This window comes from Bombus bifarius, unplaced genomic scaffold (genome assembly GCF_011952205.1).
Source record: "Bombus bifarius isolate JDL3187 unplaced genomic scaffold, Bbif_JDL3187 scf7180000008008, whole genome shotgun sequence".
In the NCBI taxonomy this organism is placed as follows: domain Eukaryota; kingdom Metazoa; phylum Arthropoda; class Insecta; order Hymenoptera; family Apidae; genus Bombus; species Bombus bifarius.
Window position 1 is genome coordinate 6,108,513 of NW_022884386.1, and position 17,535 is coordinate 6,126,047.

At 43.3% G+C, this 17,535-nt stretch overlaps 1 protein-coding gene across 10 annotated transcripts in view; it reads left to right on the plus strand.

The window, feature by feature from the left end:
- LOC117206504 (proton channel OtopLc) overlaps window positions 1-13,498 on the plus strand; it is a 34,152-nt gene extending 20,654 nt beyond the window's left edge. For 4 of the 10 annotated variants that reach the window (XM_033445900.1, XM_033445896.1, XM_033445898.1 and 1 more), the window contains exons 4-10: window positions 5,098-5,428; window positions 5,922-6,030; window positions 6,176-6,336; window positions 6,419-6,575; window positions 6,956-7,428; window positions 7,951-8,278; window positions 8,518-13,498. In XM_033445900.1, the coding sequence (XP_033301791.1) occupies window positions 5,098-5,428; window positions 5,922-6,030; window positions 6,176-6,336; window positions 6,419-6,575; window positions 6,956-7,428; window positions 7,951-8,278; window positions 8,518-9,212 (2,254 nt within the window). In that variant the 3' untranslated portion in view covers window positions 9,213-13,498. Of the gene's footprint in view, window positions 1-126; window positions 567-3,969; window positions 4,979-5,097; window positions 5,429-5,921; window positions 6,031-6,175; window positions 6,337-6,418; window positions 6,576-6,955; window positions 7,429-7,950; window positions 8,279-8,517 lie in introns of those variants that run through there. The other 6 variants (XM_033445905.1, XM_033445903.1, XM_033445904.1 and 3 more) reach the window with 4 other exon arrangements.
- The last annotated feature ends 4,037 nt before the right edge of the window (window positions 13,499-17,535 follow it).

Sequence of the window (17,535 nt, forward strand, 5' to 3'; positions counted from 1 at the left end):
TCATTTTCGGAAATGGTGTCTCGAAACCTTCCATCCGTGTCGATTCTCTGGCGTTTCGCGCCCCGATCAGCTTCCGTTCGCTCTGTTCGATCCGATATCTCTTTTTATTCGCTACTATCGAGGCAGTAGACGAGCGTGTCAGAGCTTCAACGACGAGGGGAGGATTTTTCAGTCAAAATATCGTGGACACTTCGAACGGTGCTCTAGTTGTTCGCCAAAATGGCGGCTGTGTCGTAATCGAGCTTCTGTCGGAGTGGGAATCTCGCGTTTGGATCTCAGAATAGGAAAATCGTGGTATATTCCCGGTGAGATCCAGCCGTGTCTTTTGCCGATCGTTAGGGTCCATTGTGAGGGGAGAAGAAATCCGCGATGGTGGGTGGTGGTGATTGCAAGGTCGCCACTGTGGAGGTGGAGGCTGCCGCTGCAGACAACACGGCGACGCTCCCGGTGACCAGGCCTCTGAATCCGCAAAACTCGTCGCCAAACGCGCAGGACAACGCCGAGAAGAACAACGCGGCGAACAAAGAGATGGAGCTGAAGAACGTGCGCTCGACCCCAGCGAAAAAGTAAGACCGGCTGCTGTAGACGTAGAGAAACATCATCTGAGAAAGCAGAGCCGTCATTTTCCATTTACGTTTTTTTTTCATTTCTTCTTTTCTTTTTCATCGTTTCCTCGACACATCGCTTGTCCCAGTAGTAAATGCAACGTGACGACTGTCGCGTCCTTTTAGTCGACTCAATTTCCTTTTATTTAACCGTCGTGTCAATTTGACCTATTAAAAACGTGTCGGAGCATGAACATCGGTCGTTTGCGCATTTTAACGAGGGATTAGCCGAACGTTACCGTTTTTTTTCCACGGCGCAATTACGAGGAGAAACGGGACTAGGTCAAGAATCCACTTGACCAAAGCTCTCGTGATCTGCACGCTAACGAATGGTAATTATCTAGGAGCACCAGTTGAACCTCTCTGGAAATTCTCGCTTTTCGATTCTTTGTTACGCCGTCGACGTTTGCTTTGAATTACCCTCGATAAGAGGATAGTTAAAAATTCGTAGGGTCGGGGAAAAACAATTTGTTATTTAAATGGAATTAATAAACATCGTACTATAGGATAATTAGGTCGACCTAATTAAAAATTCCACGAGCGAACTCGCGAACATTTTCTCGATACTTCGTGTTTATGGCTCATAGAATGAACGTGGGAAAGTATCGTCGTTCCAGTGGAATGTTCGATCAGCTACCCGTTCTGGAATTTCGATAACGCATCGATGAATACTGGGCCGAACGTCGCCCGACGTCGGGATGTCCACGTTGGAAAGCAACTTCCGGAAACACGAGCATGCAACATATGCAGTGGATCCCGGAAGAGCGATTCTCTGTTAGACGGCTTCCGCTCGAGAACGTCTAAGCAGACGCGCGTGTAACGATTTCCACTCTTAAACCGATTCAACGCCTCGCTTTCTACACAATGGGTTGCGTTTTTCCCACGATGTGACGCTTTTCAAAGCACACCCACGATTAGCGAGCAAAGACAAGAGATGAGGACTGATCGAATGAATGTATGGCTGCTTCAATAGGCGCAACGAGAAAAGAATACAGAGCCCCGTAATGCGTGATATAATCGAGAGAGAACCCGCATGTTAAATAAATTTCACAATACAAATATCTGTATATCTATGCAACCTTAGTCCAATCGTTATTATTCATAAAAGAATACTATAAAAAGATATTCGTAATCAGTGACGATACATATACATCATACATATACAGACAGTGTTTTTCTTCAAAAGAAAGAAGCAGATAGGATAGCAAAATCGTTTTACCATTGAGAAAGAAACTTTATAGTTGGAAATAATTCCAAGTCTGCAGACATACAAATATCTAATATATAAGCCTCAGTCAGTGTAATTTTCCAAGTGAAAGAAGATGTAGACAAAGTAACAAAATTTGTTTCGTACTATTGGTAAAAGGAGACGATAAGGTAAAAATATTGCAAGTCTACGGTAGTATATTTTGTGCGTAAAACGTCGTTCTCCATAGGCATACCATTCATTACAGGATACTCTGTGTATTCGACTCGAAATGGCGGCTTTCGTCTGCGTGTCTATTTACGACGCACTTCGTTAGCTGTCGCGCTGCTGCCTATGAAGCGTCTTGCGTCTAGTGTGCATTATACGCGGCCCCGAGTTATGCACTCGCGCACGTACACCACCTACTACCCCAGGCTGAAAGAAGTAACTAACCGACCGAGGTTGCGGCCACGAACGAATGGAAATCATTCTCGAGAAAGAATCGAGGAAGTGGAGCGCGAACGTATTTCGAGGAGGGACGGTATACGTGTGTTTTATCTTCGATATATCGAGCTAGCCCAAGGGAATAGAGGTGAGACAGGCCGACGAGCATTAACCCTGGGACGCGACGACACCTTTTTTTCATGGAAATTGATGAACGCGTGTGAAGCGTAAAACGGGAGGCAAGGGAGCGCTCGCGTGTTCTCCTCGTAATAGTGGGATTAGAGAATAGTGAAAAAAGAGAACGGAAGGACAACTGTCTATAGGACGGTGAATGAAACCTCTTTAACGCCTACGATACGCTTGGAGATATAATAAAACAGAAAATCTTGCGCCCAATCGATGAATTAATTTCCCTTCTTTACATCGAGAGGACAAAGAGTGGGAAAGAAACAAAGAAGAAAATGATGCGGACAGCGAACATCGATCGGTTGATAATGGCGCGAACTAGTTTCGCTGCGATTTATAATTTATTACTATCGATCGAGCGGTAAAGTATGACAGTGATACGACGATATATAGATGCAACACGGCCGAGCAATACCTTCTCGAATTACACAGTCGCAGTCGCAATTGCATTAACACGGGTTGAAAGCAACGCTTCGTCCGTCTAGAGTCTAGACGCTGAGACAAGACAGTATTACGGGTCTCGTGAACGTGACTGTACATACCTCCGTGCCGCCAACACGACCAGCACGACACGCTCGTAAAACAATCTGTGTAACACACCACCGAAAATAACGCTAAAACGTTCTCGTGAATCAACTACAGTACGAAACAGCGAGCTAAAATTGCCTGTGGTTAAAATAGAACCGAAATTAACACACATTTTTTTAAATGATCAACAAAATGAACGTCGAGTATCTCATTGAACGAAACGACGGAACGACGTTAAATTAAATGCTTGGGCGATGGGCTTGACCGAGAAACGTGAAAACGATCCGACGTGAATATACGTAAACGACTGCTGATGAAGAATACAGTCGTGATTGAACGCGAAGGGGAGAGCGAAATTCGTCGTCAGGACACAGATGAGGCGGGAGCGAGTCGAGAGAGCGAGGTATAGAGCGAAAGACCAGCGGCTGAAAGTCGGTACTTCGAAATATCGACCGTGTGACAGCCTGGTTCGCTCGGAGTCTGTGCTATCCGCCACTGTTTCCACTTCTCGCCGCTTTTCTTCTTCGGAAGTGGAAAAAAAGGCCATACCGCGGGGGGACACGCGCCCTGCCTTCGCTTCTCTCTATTTTCGTCTTCCATCGCTACGAAAACTTTGGAAATTTTCATCCCTCCGGGCACCTTCACTCATCGTCCTTGACTCGCCTCGCTATCTTGCTCCTGGCAAGAGACGTTCCGCGTGAGAAATCTGCGAAATTTTAACGATAATTCGGAGCGACATTAAAAACGGAAAAAACATTCACATTTCACATTTTACGAGTATAAAAAACACAAGTTTCTAGTGCTTTTCTTTTCCTTCTTGCAAAAATTATTTTAACATGGTAAGTGTAAAAAGTATATTTATTATATAACACAGAGACTTCGAAGTTAAACGAAGAAGAAAATTACGTAGGTAGATGGTAGGTAGATCGCGGAAATATCAACGGGTTATGGTTGGAGAAAGATACAAAAGCTGGATGGAAAAATCTGATCTCGCTAAATATCATGATTCTTTATCCGGCCCGCGATGTAATCATCGAAGAGTAGAAAAAAATGCCTGACACGAGTGTACAGACTCGTGCGGAACACAATAAAGTCTGCGCTCCAACCCCTGAAATGCCAGCGTGACAAAGGGTGGTTAAGCCCTTCTCGACGAAGATGCACCATACGTCGCCGAGCCCCTGATATTCCCGTGCAGACGTCGCGACGCGGTGCAATTGCACCGCAGACGCTCCGCGGATTTCGAAATATCTCTTTGCTTTTTCTTTCGCTCGTATTCTTGTTATTATCGTTTTGATTGCGTGCGCGTCTGCGTCATCTTCCTGTCAGGTAGGTCGCAGGAAGAAACCGGTTTCTCGCGCGATTAATTTCCAACGTGATCGACCAGCAACGCACTCTCCCCTTCGCGTACGCAAATTATCGATTTCGCGACCTAACCTTTAATGAGAAAAGAACGCCGTGGCGGACGAACGGTGCAGAAGCGCGAGAGTTCGAGGTGCAGCGTCGCTGAACCTTGCATCGTCGGACGAAAATTTTTGAACCAGTTTGCGTCAAGAGTTTCGTGGACTGGCGTATGCGAACGATCACGATCGAAGAGTCGAATGAAGATGGAGGAGTACGCGAGTGGGTAAATGCGAATGATCGAATAAACAATTTACGGGAATAGAGGAAGAAGAAGAGAGAAGGAGGCTGTGAAAAATCAACCAGAGTTCGATGCTCGGTGGTCCAACGTACGTTCGACATCGAAAATAGCATGCCAGTGAATCGAGTATCCAGTACAGCAGCCGGCGCTAGCAAATAATTTACTCGGATGCAGGAGTGTAAATACAGCTCGACGTTGACTCGTCTGTGATATTCGTAGCTGCGAAGTAGAAAACGCTTGTTAGAAAGAAAAGTGTCGCGTACGTGAAGTCGGCTTCGATCAATTCGCCATGGAAGTGGAAACAGTGCCGTGTATGGAGAACAATAACGTAAACAGAGCCGGGGGTGTTCCAAGACATGGTAGTAGGGTACAAATAGTCCGAAAGACACGGTGAGACTCGAGGAATAACGAAATTCTGATCGTTGAAGAGATACAACGATCGCGAGGATCGTGTTTGATTCGCGTTGCTCGACATATACGCACGAGTTCTCGTTCTTTTTTTCTTGCAGGACGTCGCTGTTCATTATCATGAGTTTCATCTACGCGAAACTACTGGTGGTGGTATGCATCGCTTATGTGATAAGCGAGGTGGTCACGCACAAACTGCCCCTGTATTACTACGAGGGATTCTTCACGTATCTGTACGGTGTTAGCATCTTATTCCTGTTGTACGTGTTCTGCTTCCTACTTCAAGAAAGCGCCTGCTGCTCGAGAGGCAGCGACACACCACCGCCACCTCCGAGGCCACCGAAACCACCTAAGGAACCGAAGGAGAAAAACAAGAAAAAGGACAAAAAGGACAAAGAGCAGAAGTCGTCGAAAAACAAGAAAGAGTACCAGGTCGGATTTCAGAGATCTTCAACTTCCTTGTATCGTACTGTCTTAAGTATTTTAAGCTTCAGATATATCGATAAGATAGATTTAACTTGTTAACGTACAAGCAAGAATTCGTAATTCATTTGTAACAGCAACTAGAAATACTGGGTCACGTAACGTTAATAATTTCGTTGTAACGTGTCCTGTAGAACGAGTATCGAACCGATACGACGACGCAATTTTAAAAGAGACGCTGACGTAAGTGGGTTATCTGTCGTCGACGACTATCTATCAAAAGGCGCATGCTACAGTTCCCTTATTCATTGTCACGCGAATCTTCTTCCAAACTGAAACTCGACAGTCCCATTCTCGTTAAAGCTGTCCTTTCGGTATCGAGACAGTATTTAAAAAATTAATTCCAGCCGCGAAATTAAACGTAGTTCGATGGTGTAGTTGGCTGGTTCAACTACCCGTTGAATTTCACGACGATTTCCTGAGAGAGAAAAAATTGATTTAGGACGCCGCTGATGTCGAGGCTGGCGTGGCCACACGGGCTCTGCGGAAGCGGAAGACTTCGCAAAACGACCAGAGTCATGGAAGCTTTTTCCTCAGAATCGGAGCAATTGGTGAGAAAATTGAATTTCACATTTGAAATTCAAACGTGAGTTAGATTCGGACTTAAGTTTAACTCGAATTTCCGTTCAAATTTAAATTCAAATCCAAATAGAACGACTTATTTCGAAAAACGAATTTTACTTCGTTTGTTCGTAGCTTTCGGCTTGGGTACGATGGTCTACAATGGTTTAGAATTCGGCACATTTTTCGAGGTACCACCTACGTCACCGTGTTACCAGATTCTCCAAGGTGTGAATCCGGTTCTGCAAATGATTTTCACGTTCATGCAGATGTATTTCATCTTCATGAACTCGAGGGTAGGTAGACGAGCGTATCGGCAAATAACCGTCATCCTCTCACGTAACTTCCGAATATGAGATTGACTATCCGTTTTCCCAGCTCAACATTCATCGGTTCAAAGTGATCGCGCGTTTCGGGCTGATGCACGTGGTGGCTACCAATCTTTGCGTCTGGATTCGTACTTTGGTATTGGAAAGTATCAAGGAGATCACGAAGCATCATCAGAAAATGGGTCAAGTCGAGGCGGGCATTCTTGGTAAATTCTCATTATAAAGGAAGATCAACATTTGAGAAGTATTGGGAGCAAAACTGGACTAATCTTACGTGACTACGATATTTAGAAGATCGTAATTTATTATAAAAATAAGAAAATAATATTTTACATGTATTTGCAAATAAACGTTTGAGATCTATCGTTTTGTACAAAGAGAGATAGAAATGGACAAGGTTTGCTATACATTCGCCACAATCTCAGCTACGAGAATTGACTGGTTAACACAGTTTATTGGAATAGATTGATACTGTAAACTCGCGTTAAAAAATATTGCTTGGTTCGCTGTTACTCCCAATACTCCAAGCGACGTAGAAATAAGCGTCCCAAGAAATTTCGCTAATATCGTGATCGAATATATTTAGAGAGCATCAAACAGCACTCGATGAGAAACGCGGGAGCCATATTGGGAACTGCACCCCGGGATGTGGCTCTTTTGCGCGAGGCGCCATTAACCGCCACGAGGTCATCGACCGTTTCAACGTCGGTCGCAAGCACGATAGCTGCCTCGTTGGGTCGAGTGATGAGAACGACGGCAAGGGCGATCGCGAGAGCTGTCACGACCCCAACGTCGACTACTACCGGCTGGAACCCTCCGATCTCAACGACTACTTCCACCTCAACTCCCCAGCCGAGTTTGACTACAACCACTGCCAACACTTTGTCCACTTTCCTAACTACGTTCACGTCGAAAGCCACCACCGAGGAAAGGACAACCCCGACTACTCCCAGTACAACTACCACGACCACCACTACTACCACCACCACACCGTCCACCACTTTCTCGTCTTTCTTCATAGAACTTTTTGACGCTCCTCAAGCCGAAAACAAGGAAGAGGTAAAGATATTTCGAGTGCATTTTACGTACGCTGGAACTCCATTTACCGCGACGAAATTTTAATTACGATCTGATTAAATAATCAGCTTTCGTCCCTTGACTACGCTTACTTGTACACGAATTTCTATTAAAATGGTAATCGCTTAAAATGATCTCACTTAAATTCAAACGAGCCAGCTCTGTTACTTTCTGCTAATCTGGAATGTCTCGAGCTGGGCGTAACTTAAATTCATTAACAGAGAAAGCAAATAATTATGGCAAAACTAGATCTATTCTTTCTCTTCGTCGAAGAGTTCGAGAGTAGCTGCTGGAACAAAATCCGGTCCTCCTAATTTACCATAATTTAAGCGGATTCTAGTACGTACGAACGAACAGTAGCAGCAAGCGAAGGGAATCAGTGTACTCTTATTATATGAATTGTTTGTACTGCTCTATATACGATCCTATGTATCTATATATGATCTATAGGATCATTTGTAAGTAAAGACATTGGTAAATAAATCTTGTGACGAAATATTATAGATACACCAAATCTTCGATGTGAATAACCAGACAAATAGCAGCGAATATTGGAGCCCAAATTTTGGAGCCTACGCGGAGGCATTAACGGACGAGGAGATCGCATCCAATTCGTGCGGCCGAGTCAATATCATGGGGACTATCGTGCAAGACGCAGAACCGTATCTGTTTCCATTCATTATCGAGTACAGTTTGATTGGCGCCGCTGTGATTTACGTCATGTGGAAACACATTGGACGACATCCTCGTTGGCCGCATCAAGTGGAAGCAGACCTTGAGCGCCGCCTCGAGGCTATGCTGTCTCGAAGAGCCGTCGCTTTGGCTCATGCAGGTAATTTCATTTATTTTTTCGCGATTAATGCAACCCCAAACGGTTAAAATCACTTAGCATTTTCTTTCAAGAAAAGAAGCATTCATATTATAATTTACATAATAGTAGCTCGTCCAAGGTTTCATCTCCAAATGACTATGATTAAATCTTTGGCTTAAAATAACCATTCGCAAGACTGCTTAAAATAACGTTGGGCTAACGCAGGGCAAGACTAAACTCATCTCTCAACCTAAAAATAGGTCACACAAGGGTGGACTGTGTAGGAGCGAGCAAAGGACTATTCTTCGGCCTGTTGCTGCTGGTTGGCTCCCTCATCTGCTTGATCCTCTTCTTCGTGCTGATCCATCATCCGGACTTCGGTCTCGTCGCCATTTACCTAGCAGACGTCTCCCATTGCGTGTTAATGGTCCTGTCAATCGTCGCCATAATCGTCGGATTTATACGGGTGCAGAGCTTGAAATTCAAAGCCGAAGAGCAAAGCGACCTGAACGACATCCTTCTTCGCGTTTCTGGCTTCGGCCTCTTCGTCTACGCGGTGTTCAGCGTGATTGCCGGTTCCTTAGCAGCGTTCACACACGAACCCAATCTTCTGGTGATGGTGACCGGTCTTCTGTCGGTCGCACAGGTGATCCTTCAGATGCTGTTCATCGCGGACGTTTCTCGTAGAAGGGTTCACCTGCCGGAGCACGATCGCAGCAAGCCTGGCCGACAGGTAGTCACCTTCCTGTTGATCTGCAACCTGACCATGTGGGTCATCTACACGTTCGAGTCGCAGAAAGTGATGGCGAACCCGGTGCAGCTCGATTTCTACGGGTTCCTCGCCTGGGCCATCGTGCAGAGGGTCACTCTGCCGCTCTGCATCTTCCACAGGTTCCACAGCGCGGTCACGTTCGCGGAGATCTGGAAGACCAGCTATAAAGCGCGTCTCGACTAGACGAACAGGCCGTTCATTGGGATCAATGGCCCGGAGTGATCGTCGTTCGTAGACAGAATCGAGAAAGATTTGGAGAATGGAGAACGACACGAGGCCGAAGTTGCCTCTCGACGACAAACAACATTCTTGGCTGCACGATCGATCTCGAGGTTTCGGTCGATCTTTTCGTCACTCGAGTCCATCGCGAGTCAAACACTTGGACAAAGGGATGGATTACCAGCAGGTAAGAGAGGCTTCGAGGTTTCAACGAGTCACTCTGATCAAAGCCGATAATTGGACATATCTTGGGGCGTTCGTGGATCGCCGGAGAAATCGGGGCAGCTTCCGGTCTCTTCTTTGAAATCTTGGCGAAAACAGCCGAGTAAGCACGGAACGACGAGCGGAATAGGAACGACGACGAAGACGTTGCTTTTACGGTGCTCGTCGAGGAAAGAACGGAAAACTCGATCGACGATTTAAAAGTCGGGGGTCAAAGTAAAAGGCGCAGGTGTCGATGCTGCGTGTTCGAGGTCGGGGCTTCGCGAAGAAACCGCAAAGGATCGCGAAGCGTCGTTTTATTTTTTTACGCGCATTATGTATTTTATCCTCGGTTCTCTTAGCTTAAAAAACAGCTTGGACGTTGCTTCCTTGATCGGTAAAGTGAGTCGAGAGAGCACGGATCAGGAGGAACAGGTCGATCAATGACCGCCGAGAAAAAAAGAAAACGAAAATTTCGCATAGGTACAAAACGTATAATTAAACCGATTGTATTCGCCATAAAGCACAAAAAGTTCTAGAGAAAACCATACGAACACAGTGTACGTGCAATACCATTTCACGAAATAGGGCCCATTTCCTTTCACCGTGTTTCACATCTTTTACGATCTCTATATACTGCCGTCAAATTTTCTACTTTTATATATTATATATGTACCTTCGCCCCATCGTGCATCGAGAGCATTTAAGAGATCGCTTCGCTCTTCGACACCTCGGCATCGATCAAAAACATTTTCAATCGCAAACTCGAACTTGCTCAAACGATATCGCTTCCATCGTTCGACCGAGGTGTGCCAACGATCCAATTAGAAATTTTTCAGTAAAAAGTGGACATTAGCAATCACGGTACCTAGAAGAGAACGAGGAGCGAACGAACGATCTTCTTAACGAGTCACCTCATATTAGCGATCGAGTATATTCTTCGTTAGCATGGCACACGATAGTTCTAGATAAATAGCCACGTGATCCCTTTCTCGTGACAAAAAAAAAGAAAAAAGAAAAACGCGGGAAACGTTGAACAGTCGAAGAAATGAGAAAAGACGCAAGACTCGATGCAGGAACAGGGTAATTCCTTTTCGCCGCGTTCAAGCAAGACGCTTGACGTTTTGACACGACGCTTTTTGGTCTCGCGAACGATATCTTTTTGTTCTGACGAGTACAAGGACGAAATTTGGCCGCTCGTTTGCCGATCGATTGACAAAAGGAAATCAAAGAACCGGAAGGAGAAGGCGCGCCAAAACAATTTCGACGTTCTTTCTCGTTGCGTGCTGCAAAGTACAAAAACTGTTTCTAACTTTTAGAATCTTTTATCGACACACCATTTCGACATTCATGCTCCGCAGAGTGTTCCGACGACATCGAAGCATGTATTCGAATCGAATGACGTGCATGTATAAAAGAAAACGGGACAGAAGAATGGACGAGAAAGACGACGACGACGACGTTAGCGAGAAAACAGGATGAAAAATTGTGTATAAAGAGTAGAGTGTATTCTTCTTTCTTCGTTTTTTTCCTTCCTTTTTTGTTCGAAATAAATCCGGGCGCTCGAAACAGGCTCGAGAATGTTCGCACTACGGCGAAGAGGTGAGAAACCACGAATGTAGATTTTATCGCGAGACTAAGAGATTAAGAGTAAAGAAATACTGTAGACGATGTGTTAAGATGGACGTGCAAGAGAAGATTATACGACGATGAAATTATAGTCGGTACACTAGTAGTGAATCTTACATACACACACATATACATACACACAATCACACATACCATTCACGGAAAGTTATTGTTAATTAACGTCGTCGATTAGCTTCCAAAGTTATCTCGAGAATCGAGAGAAATGAAAAGAGATAGATCGACCTTTCACACTTAATTCGCTATGGATATCGTACATTGTAGATGGTTGAGCAAGCAAACCAAGAGAGAACACACGTGTTTACATAGTCGTTATACATTGAAAATCCCTCCACGGATTCCGTGAAACTCAGAAAGGAAATACTCCAACCCCGCCCTAACAGAAAGCCTCCCCGGTCGAAGTACGTACCTAGCTACTCGAGTCTAAATATTTTAATTCTTAGACATATGTATAGGTGAAAGAGATATAAAGAGCGAAAGGGGGGAATGGGATGATGGAAACGAGGGGGACGAAGTTGTGACACTAGTTATACATAAAGATTAATTATACATAATTGTAATCCGAGACGACATTATTAAAAGGTAATACGATATAAATATAAAAAAAATTAAAAAATATATTATATATATAGATAGATAGATATATTATATATATATAAATATATATATATATAAATATATATAAATATAAATACAATTATATGGAGATCTTTTATTGACTTCGATGTGCGCGACTGCGATTGGAATGCTGCGTGCGAATATGTAAATAACGATGCACAGTAAGTTATTGTTCAGCAGAATGTCTGTGAAACGAAGAGCAATTTTGTTGCGAGTTCTGTTCTCGAGGTGTTTTCGATAGAAAGGGGGTGCCGCGTCTCTTTCCCTTAAATTGTGATGCAAAAACCTCATCAAACCCCTCCTTGAAAGTTCAAATAAAAGCAGGTTAGTTTCGTCGTCGACTATTTTACGACCGATCGATCGATTTTAGTCAGAGCGTGTGTCAATTGAAATCGATTGAAATCAATTGAAAACGTGGTTCGCACCCCCTTGCCCTCGACTGCCTCGTTTCAACAACCGTGAATCCGCGAAAAAAGCCATAAACCGTACACATCCGCGTCCACTGATTTCGACAACAATCGAACAAAGCAAAGAGAAACGAACGTTCGTTTGGTCTTTCCTCCGCTCGAATCTTTTTCACCATCGCTCTGCGCGAGGATCAGCGTGTACCACAGATCGAAAGGAAGAAGGGGATGCGAGTCCACGGGGATGGGAAAAAGAAATCACTGTGACGTTCTAACAAAAATCTTAGTTAACAAGGCACTGCCACACACAGGACCAACAAAAGTCGAGAAAAGTGATAATAAAGAAGAAAGGCGATAAGGGAGACGTAAAGGAAGCGAAGGAAGCCGAGGCACGCGCAAATACGAAGAGGGAACAAAGAGTAAAGCCAGCGATTTTCGTGCAGAAACGGAAAACGAGCGAAAGATATACGAAACCAGTACCCTTCCAGCGTTTATCGAGAGTGAGTGTACGAGTGAGTCCGGAACGCGTTTGCGCGAGTGATTGAGCAACGGTGCGCGTGCAACACGTTTTTATTCGGCAAACAACGTCTTTGTATACTCTACCCGTGTTCTAGAGAACAGGAGAATCATGGTTCTTGTGTATGTACATCAGTATCTCGATAGTAGCCGTAAGCCTAATCAATGAGTCGCGGATTTGCTTCGAAACTCGTGGAGAACACGCGAATCTTCGATTCAAGAGCTGCAATTAGCTTCTTGGATCAGGTACGGTGGAAAATTACGACTAGAATTACGAGCCATTTTACGAGGAATTTTACGAGAGAGAGATAATTAGAATGACAAAAGGAGTTTGCGCGATCATGCAAACGCACGCTCCTGTGTAATTATTTCCAGTGACGATAAAGAATAAAAAAGAAAAATCCGCGAGGGCGCGAACCAACAGCAAATCCGCGACACGTCGTCATTTAACATTACGTAGTGAGTTTTCGATGTCTTCGAGCATAATTACAGTTTGTACACATATACAATACGCGCGCACAACCGACATATTCACCACTCTATCAGATAGATACGATAATACGAGCAGGTGGCAAACCGAAGAATTCACGCAAACAATGGGATTAGAGTAACGTTTCAATACGCAAGACACAAGGATAAAAGTTCTACAAATTACATGTTGTCGTGTATGCAGTTTCTTCAAGTCGAGTAGCGACGATACGACCGTAAACATTCGTAAAATTCGCTCATTCATCGATTCCCATTTTAATTGTATAACGTTAACACGCCGTTTCATTGTAATCCGTTGAGGTGGTACGATATTGTACCACCGTCATTTGTAACAATATACGATTATATTGGTTAATAAAAGTTATCTAGATGTAATATAGCATTTGGCTTCTGTTTTGCAATATTTATTACTTTGTTTATAATGCATGCAGAATACAGAGACTACTTTCTCAACGGTACAATATGTTTGTTGACATTAATTTTTATATATATCGCATAAAAAAAATTGATATGCTAAAGGTTAAATTTTAGAAAATATTATGATACACTAGACATTATTACCGTATTGGAATATCACAGTTATATGTATTACAGCTATAAATTATACATATAGCAAAGATATGTAGAGATATAGAATTCTGATTAATATAGAAATATAGAACTCCGCATTTTATTCGGGACAACAACATATACTGTTTTAGACTTTATCTGAAATAATAAGCGAAAGTTCTATTTCCAATCACTATAAACGTCGTAATCTTATTCTCAGTATATTAATCATATACCGAGTCGGTAATGCTGAAAATGACACTCAAATGATAAGAGAAACAGAAGGTAACTACTATACGAGTAAGTCTAATGTCTAAAGGCAGATGGCAGAGCAGGACCATGGTGCTGGCAATGCAGTTCTCCACATTGGTCCATTAGAATATATGTAATTGAATTATATATCACATACATAATTCAACGATATCAAACAACATTATTTGAAACCAACAACATAAATACATACCACATAACAGATATTTAAAAAGAAAATATTAATAAATGTATAGAGAAAAGCAACGACAGATTAAAAGAAAGAAAAAATAAAAGTTCATTGAGGCTTTGGACACCTAAGTTAATTCAGTCTAATTCGAACGTTACAATTCACAATCTATAGCGTAAAGAATCGGCGCAGGAAATAGCAGACACCATGGATAGTTGGAAAACAAACGCGAAACAGGAAACCAGGGAATTGAGCCGAACAAGAAAACGAGCCGTAAAATAGCGGGTCGAACAGAATAAAAAAAACAAAAGAGAAAGCCACGTGAGAATACATATGCATGCGTGGCATGCGTATCGACGACAGAAGAAACGTTCACGGTGAAGAAGCTGCTTGTGAACGACCGGTAAACAATTAGTCGCGCCGTATGGCGATGAATCATTATTAAAGACGATGACGAGCCAACTGTCCTTAGGCACTTCGTTGTCCCGGTCATTGGAACCGGGGTCCTGTTAACATGCGACATTAATTTGCGTAAGGTGTGTTTTGGGGTGCTACTTGAAAGGCAGCGGATGTGGGTGCGCGACAGAAAGGAGATGAACTAAAAGGCGAGGAAGAGCAGCGCTGCCTCTCATTTGCCTTTCAATACCGGTTCCCTTCTTGTCATTGTGACAACGACGCGACTATTGTCGTGCCACCGTACACCATGTATTACCTACCTGTTCGTTCGTGTTCCTGCCAGCGTGGGTGGCGGCCGTGCACACTAGCCGCCGTTTCAACTTATCCTCTCCATAAACCGTATTTTCGTCTGGCACAATTTTCATCAATTTTTAAAAACATAACCACCATAATCGCGTCACTTCGTCTTTCCAATACACTCGTTTTGTCGCGGAACACGGCATCGCTTGCGAAAAATCGGTTCATTATTCAAAACTATATGCACCGAAGTGGCCAAGAATTACGAAACTATAAAAAACATACAAAGGCTACAGGGCAAAAATAGAATAACTGGCATTCTTCGTATTCTACGGCGTTCTTGTTCAATGCGCTTTCCATCAATTTCGCATCACCAAAATCTGTATTTTATAATCTGTATTAGATGTAGATCCAAATGTGAAAAAATCAAGATCGTCACAACATTAGTCATAGGCTTGATTTTTTTTACAAAAATTCGTAGACTTATCGTTCATTTTCTTAGAAGACTCGTATCCTTGAGTCTCGCGTACTATCTTCCTGTGCAACTATGTCATACGGAAACATTCCTTTCCAATTGCCAAACCGAATGAAAGTCAGGAAATCAAAGAACATGAATTTATCGCGCTTTTGCTCCGTGATGTCCATATATATCGAGCATTTCCAGTTATAGTTGTGTTCAGAGATATGACAGTTAAAAAGTATTAGAATCGTTTTGAAAAAGTATCCCAAGTATGCTCGAACAATCGTAGTCACAACAAGTAATTTAAACGCTTGTCACCATGCTGCCTCTTGGTCTTAAGCAAGCATGGTAATGAAACGTTTCCGTGAAAACCGTTGCCGTGTTTGTGTAACCTTCCAACATTTCCTTTTGCGTTCCACACCAGCGAAATGCAGGAGGTTCGCGGAATTCTCCAGGGATCATTCGAATATTAATCTGACTCGCATGGACGAGTCCATGAAACCGGTGTTCACGCGTCACAGCATTCCGAGGCCGATTAAAATGCGCGCGTAACGCTAATAAAATTCGCGGAATGACGGATCTCGCACACGTACGTATTACGAGTCGTATCAAGTTATTAAGTCGTCAGAATTTTTGTCATAGCACGCGCGTATAACTCGTGGTCGTCATTTGCGTCAGAGTCTTGTTATCTGCTTCTAATCCGCCTGACGAATACCAACGAGACTTAAAACTCAGATGCTCGTGCAAGTGATCGGGAGCATGGTAACTAAATATAACCTCGCTCGATTTGCGGATGACATCCTAACGCTTGTTAAGCTGTGGTTACATTAGGTACGTTTTCTGACGAATACGATTATTAGAGCAATCAAATACACAGATTCTTACGAGAGTAGTGACAATAGTTCATGGAAGTATTCAAAATTCCAACACTTGTAGAAACTTTTTATCGATGTATTATGTGTATTATACTATGCAACATTTCGAAATATCTTCGGCACTCTAATGAGACACGACGAGGTACGATTACATTGATAGACTTTAAAACAAATTTATATAGAATATTAATGAAGAAAATAGTACATGGAATTTAGTGCAAGTGCATATATTGTATATTCGTCGAGATCACAGAATTATTTAAACGGTTAATCGATCATTGTATTAATAACCCTGAATATTCAATGGGGTAATCTTTAACATTATGTTTATGTTTATGATATGTTTAGTAATTTATTACTAGGCACGTAGTGTGATAATTTAGAAACTTTTTACTACATGTGTGCAGCAGATATCTTATAGTTTCTGTATAGATTATCAGATTCGTTAAAAATTTGATCAATATAATCTGAATAGTCGTGAATCGCTGTAGTGGCAACGAAATTTCAAAGTATCTGATATAACGCAAAGAATGCATTATACAAAGTAAAATACTTCGAGCCATTCTACGTTATTTTTCGTACGTTTCGAACGAAGATTCTTCGGGACGCGTATCCGCTATAACCGTAGTCTAACGGTAGCCGCTGTTAATGAGCAACGAATTTAAAAGAGAATCTTGAAAAAATGTACCCGTCATTCGTGGACAGAACGTGAAATTGATTAACTGTCTAGATAGACGCCGCATCTAATTGAATATCGTTTCCACGCGTGATAAAGATTAACGAGAAACGGCGGAACGATTCGCCAAGGGGCATGGATGGCCCGACAGTCGCCTTAACTACGGCACACTGACCAGTAGAAGGCGGTACTCGACTAGAAGCCGAAACGCTGTAAAAAAAAAGTTGCTTCCTCGTTCGTTTTGGGATTCAAGACGGCGTCAGTTGGCAGTTTTCCACTCGAGAAGCAAGGTAATAATCCGTATAATGGCCGTTAAGCGGTCGGTGATAGGCGAGGCGAGGCTAGCGTGGAGTCGAGCGGAGTCGAGCGAACTCGCGAGTGCCCGAGTGGTAACGCGCAACGAAGCGAAGCGAGAGACCGCGCTACTCAGTTTGTACCGCTTAAGCTAATGAGCCACAGATGGCGATATATCGTCGTTGAGCCCCGCGTTCGCATGCACTGTGTATACAATATAAAGTGGGCCGAAATGCGAGGGAGAGGTAGATCAGTCGCGATATCCGAATCGTTGCAAGGTGGCTGAAAAGTCAGGCAAAAGGGGTTGGCCAGGTTCGTTTGGTTCGATGGTTATCTCGACCAGCCGGTCGTACGCGGCTACCGCGTCCGATCCTATCTCGCGATATGCTCCCTCCTCTTAACCCGGTGCACGACCAACCTGCACAC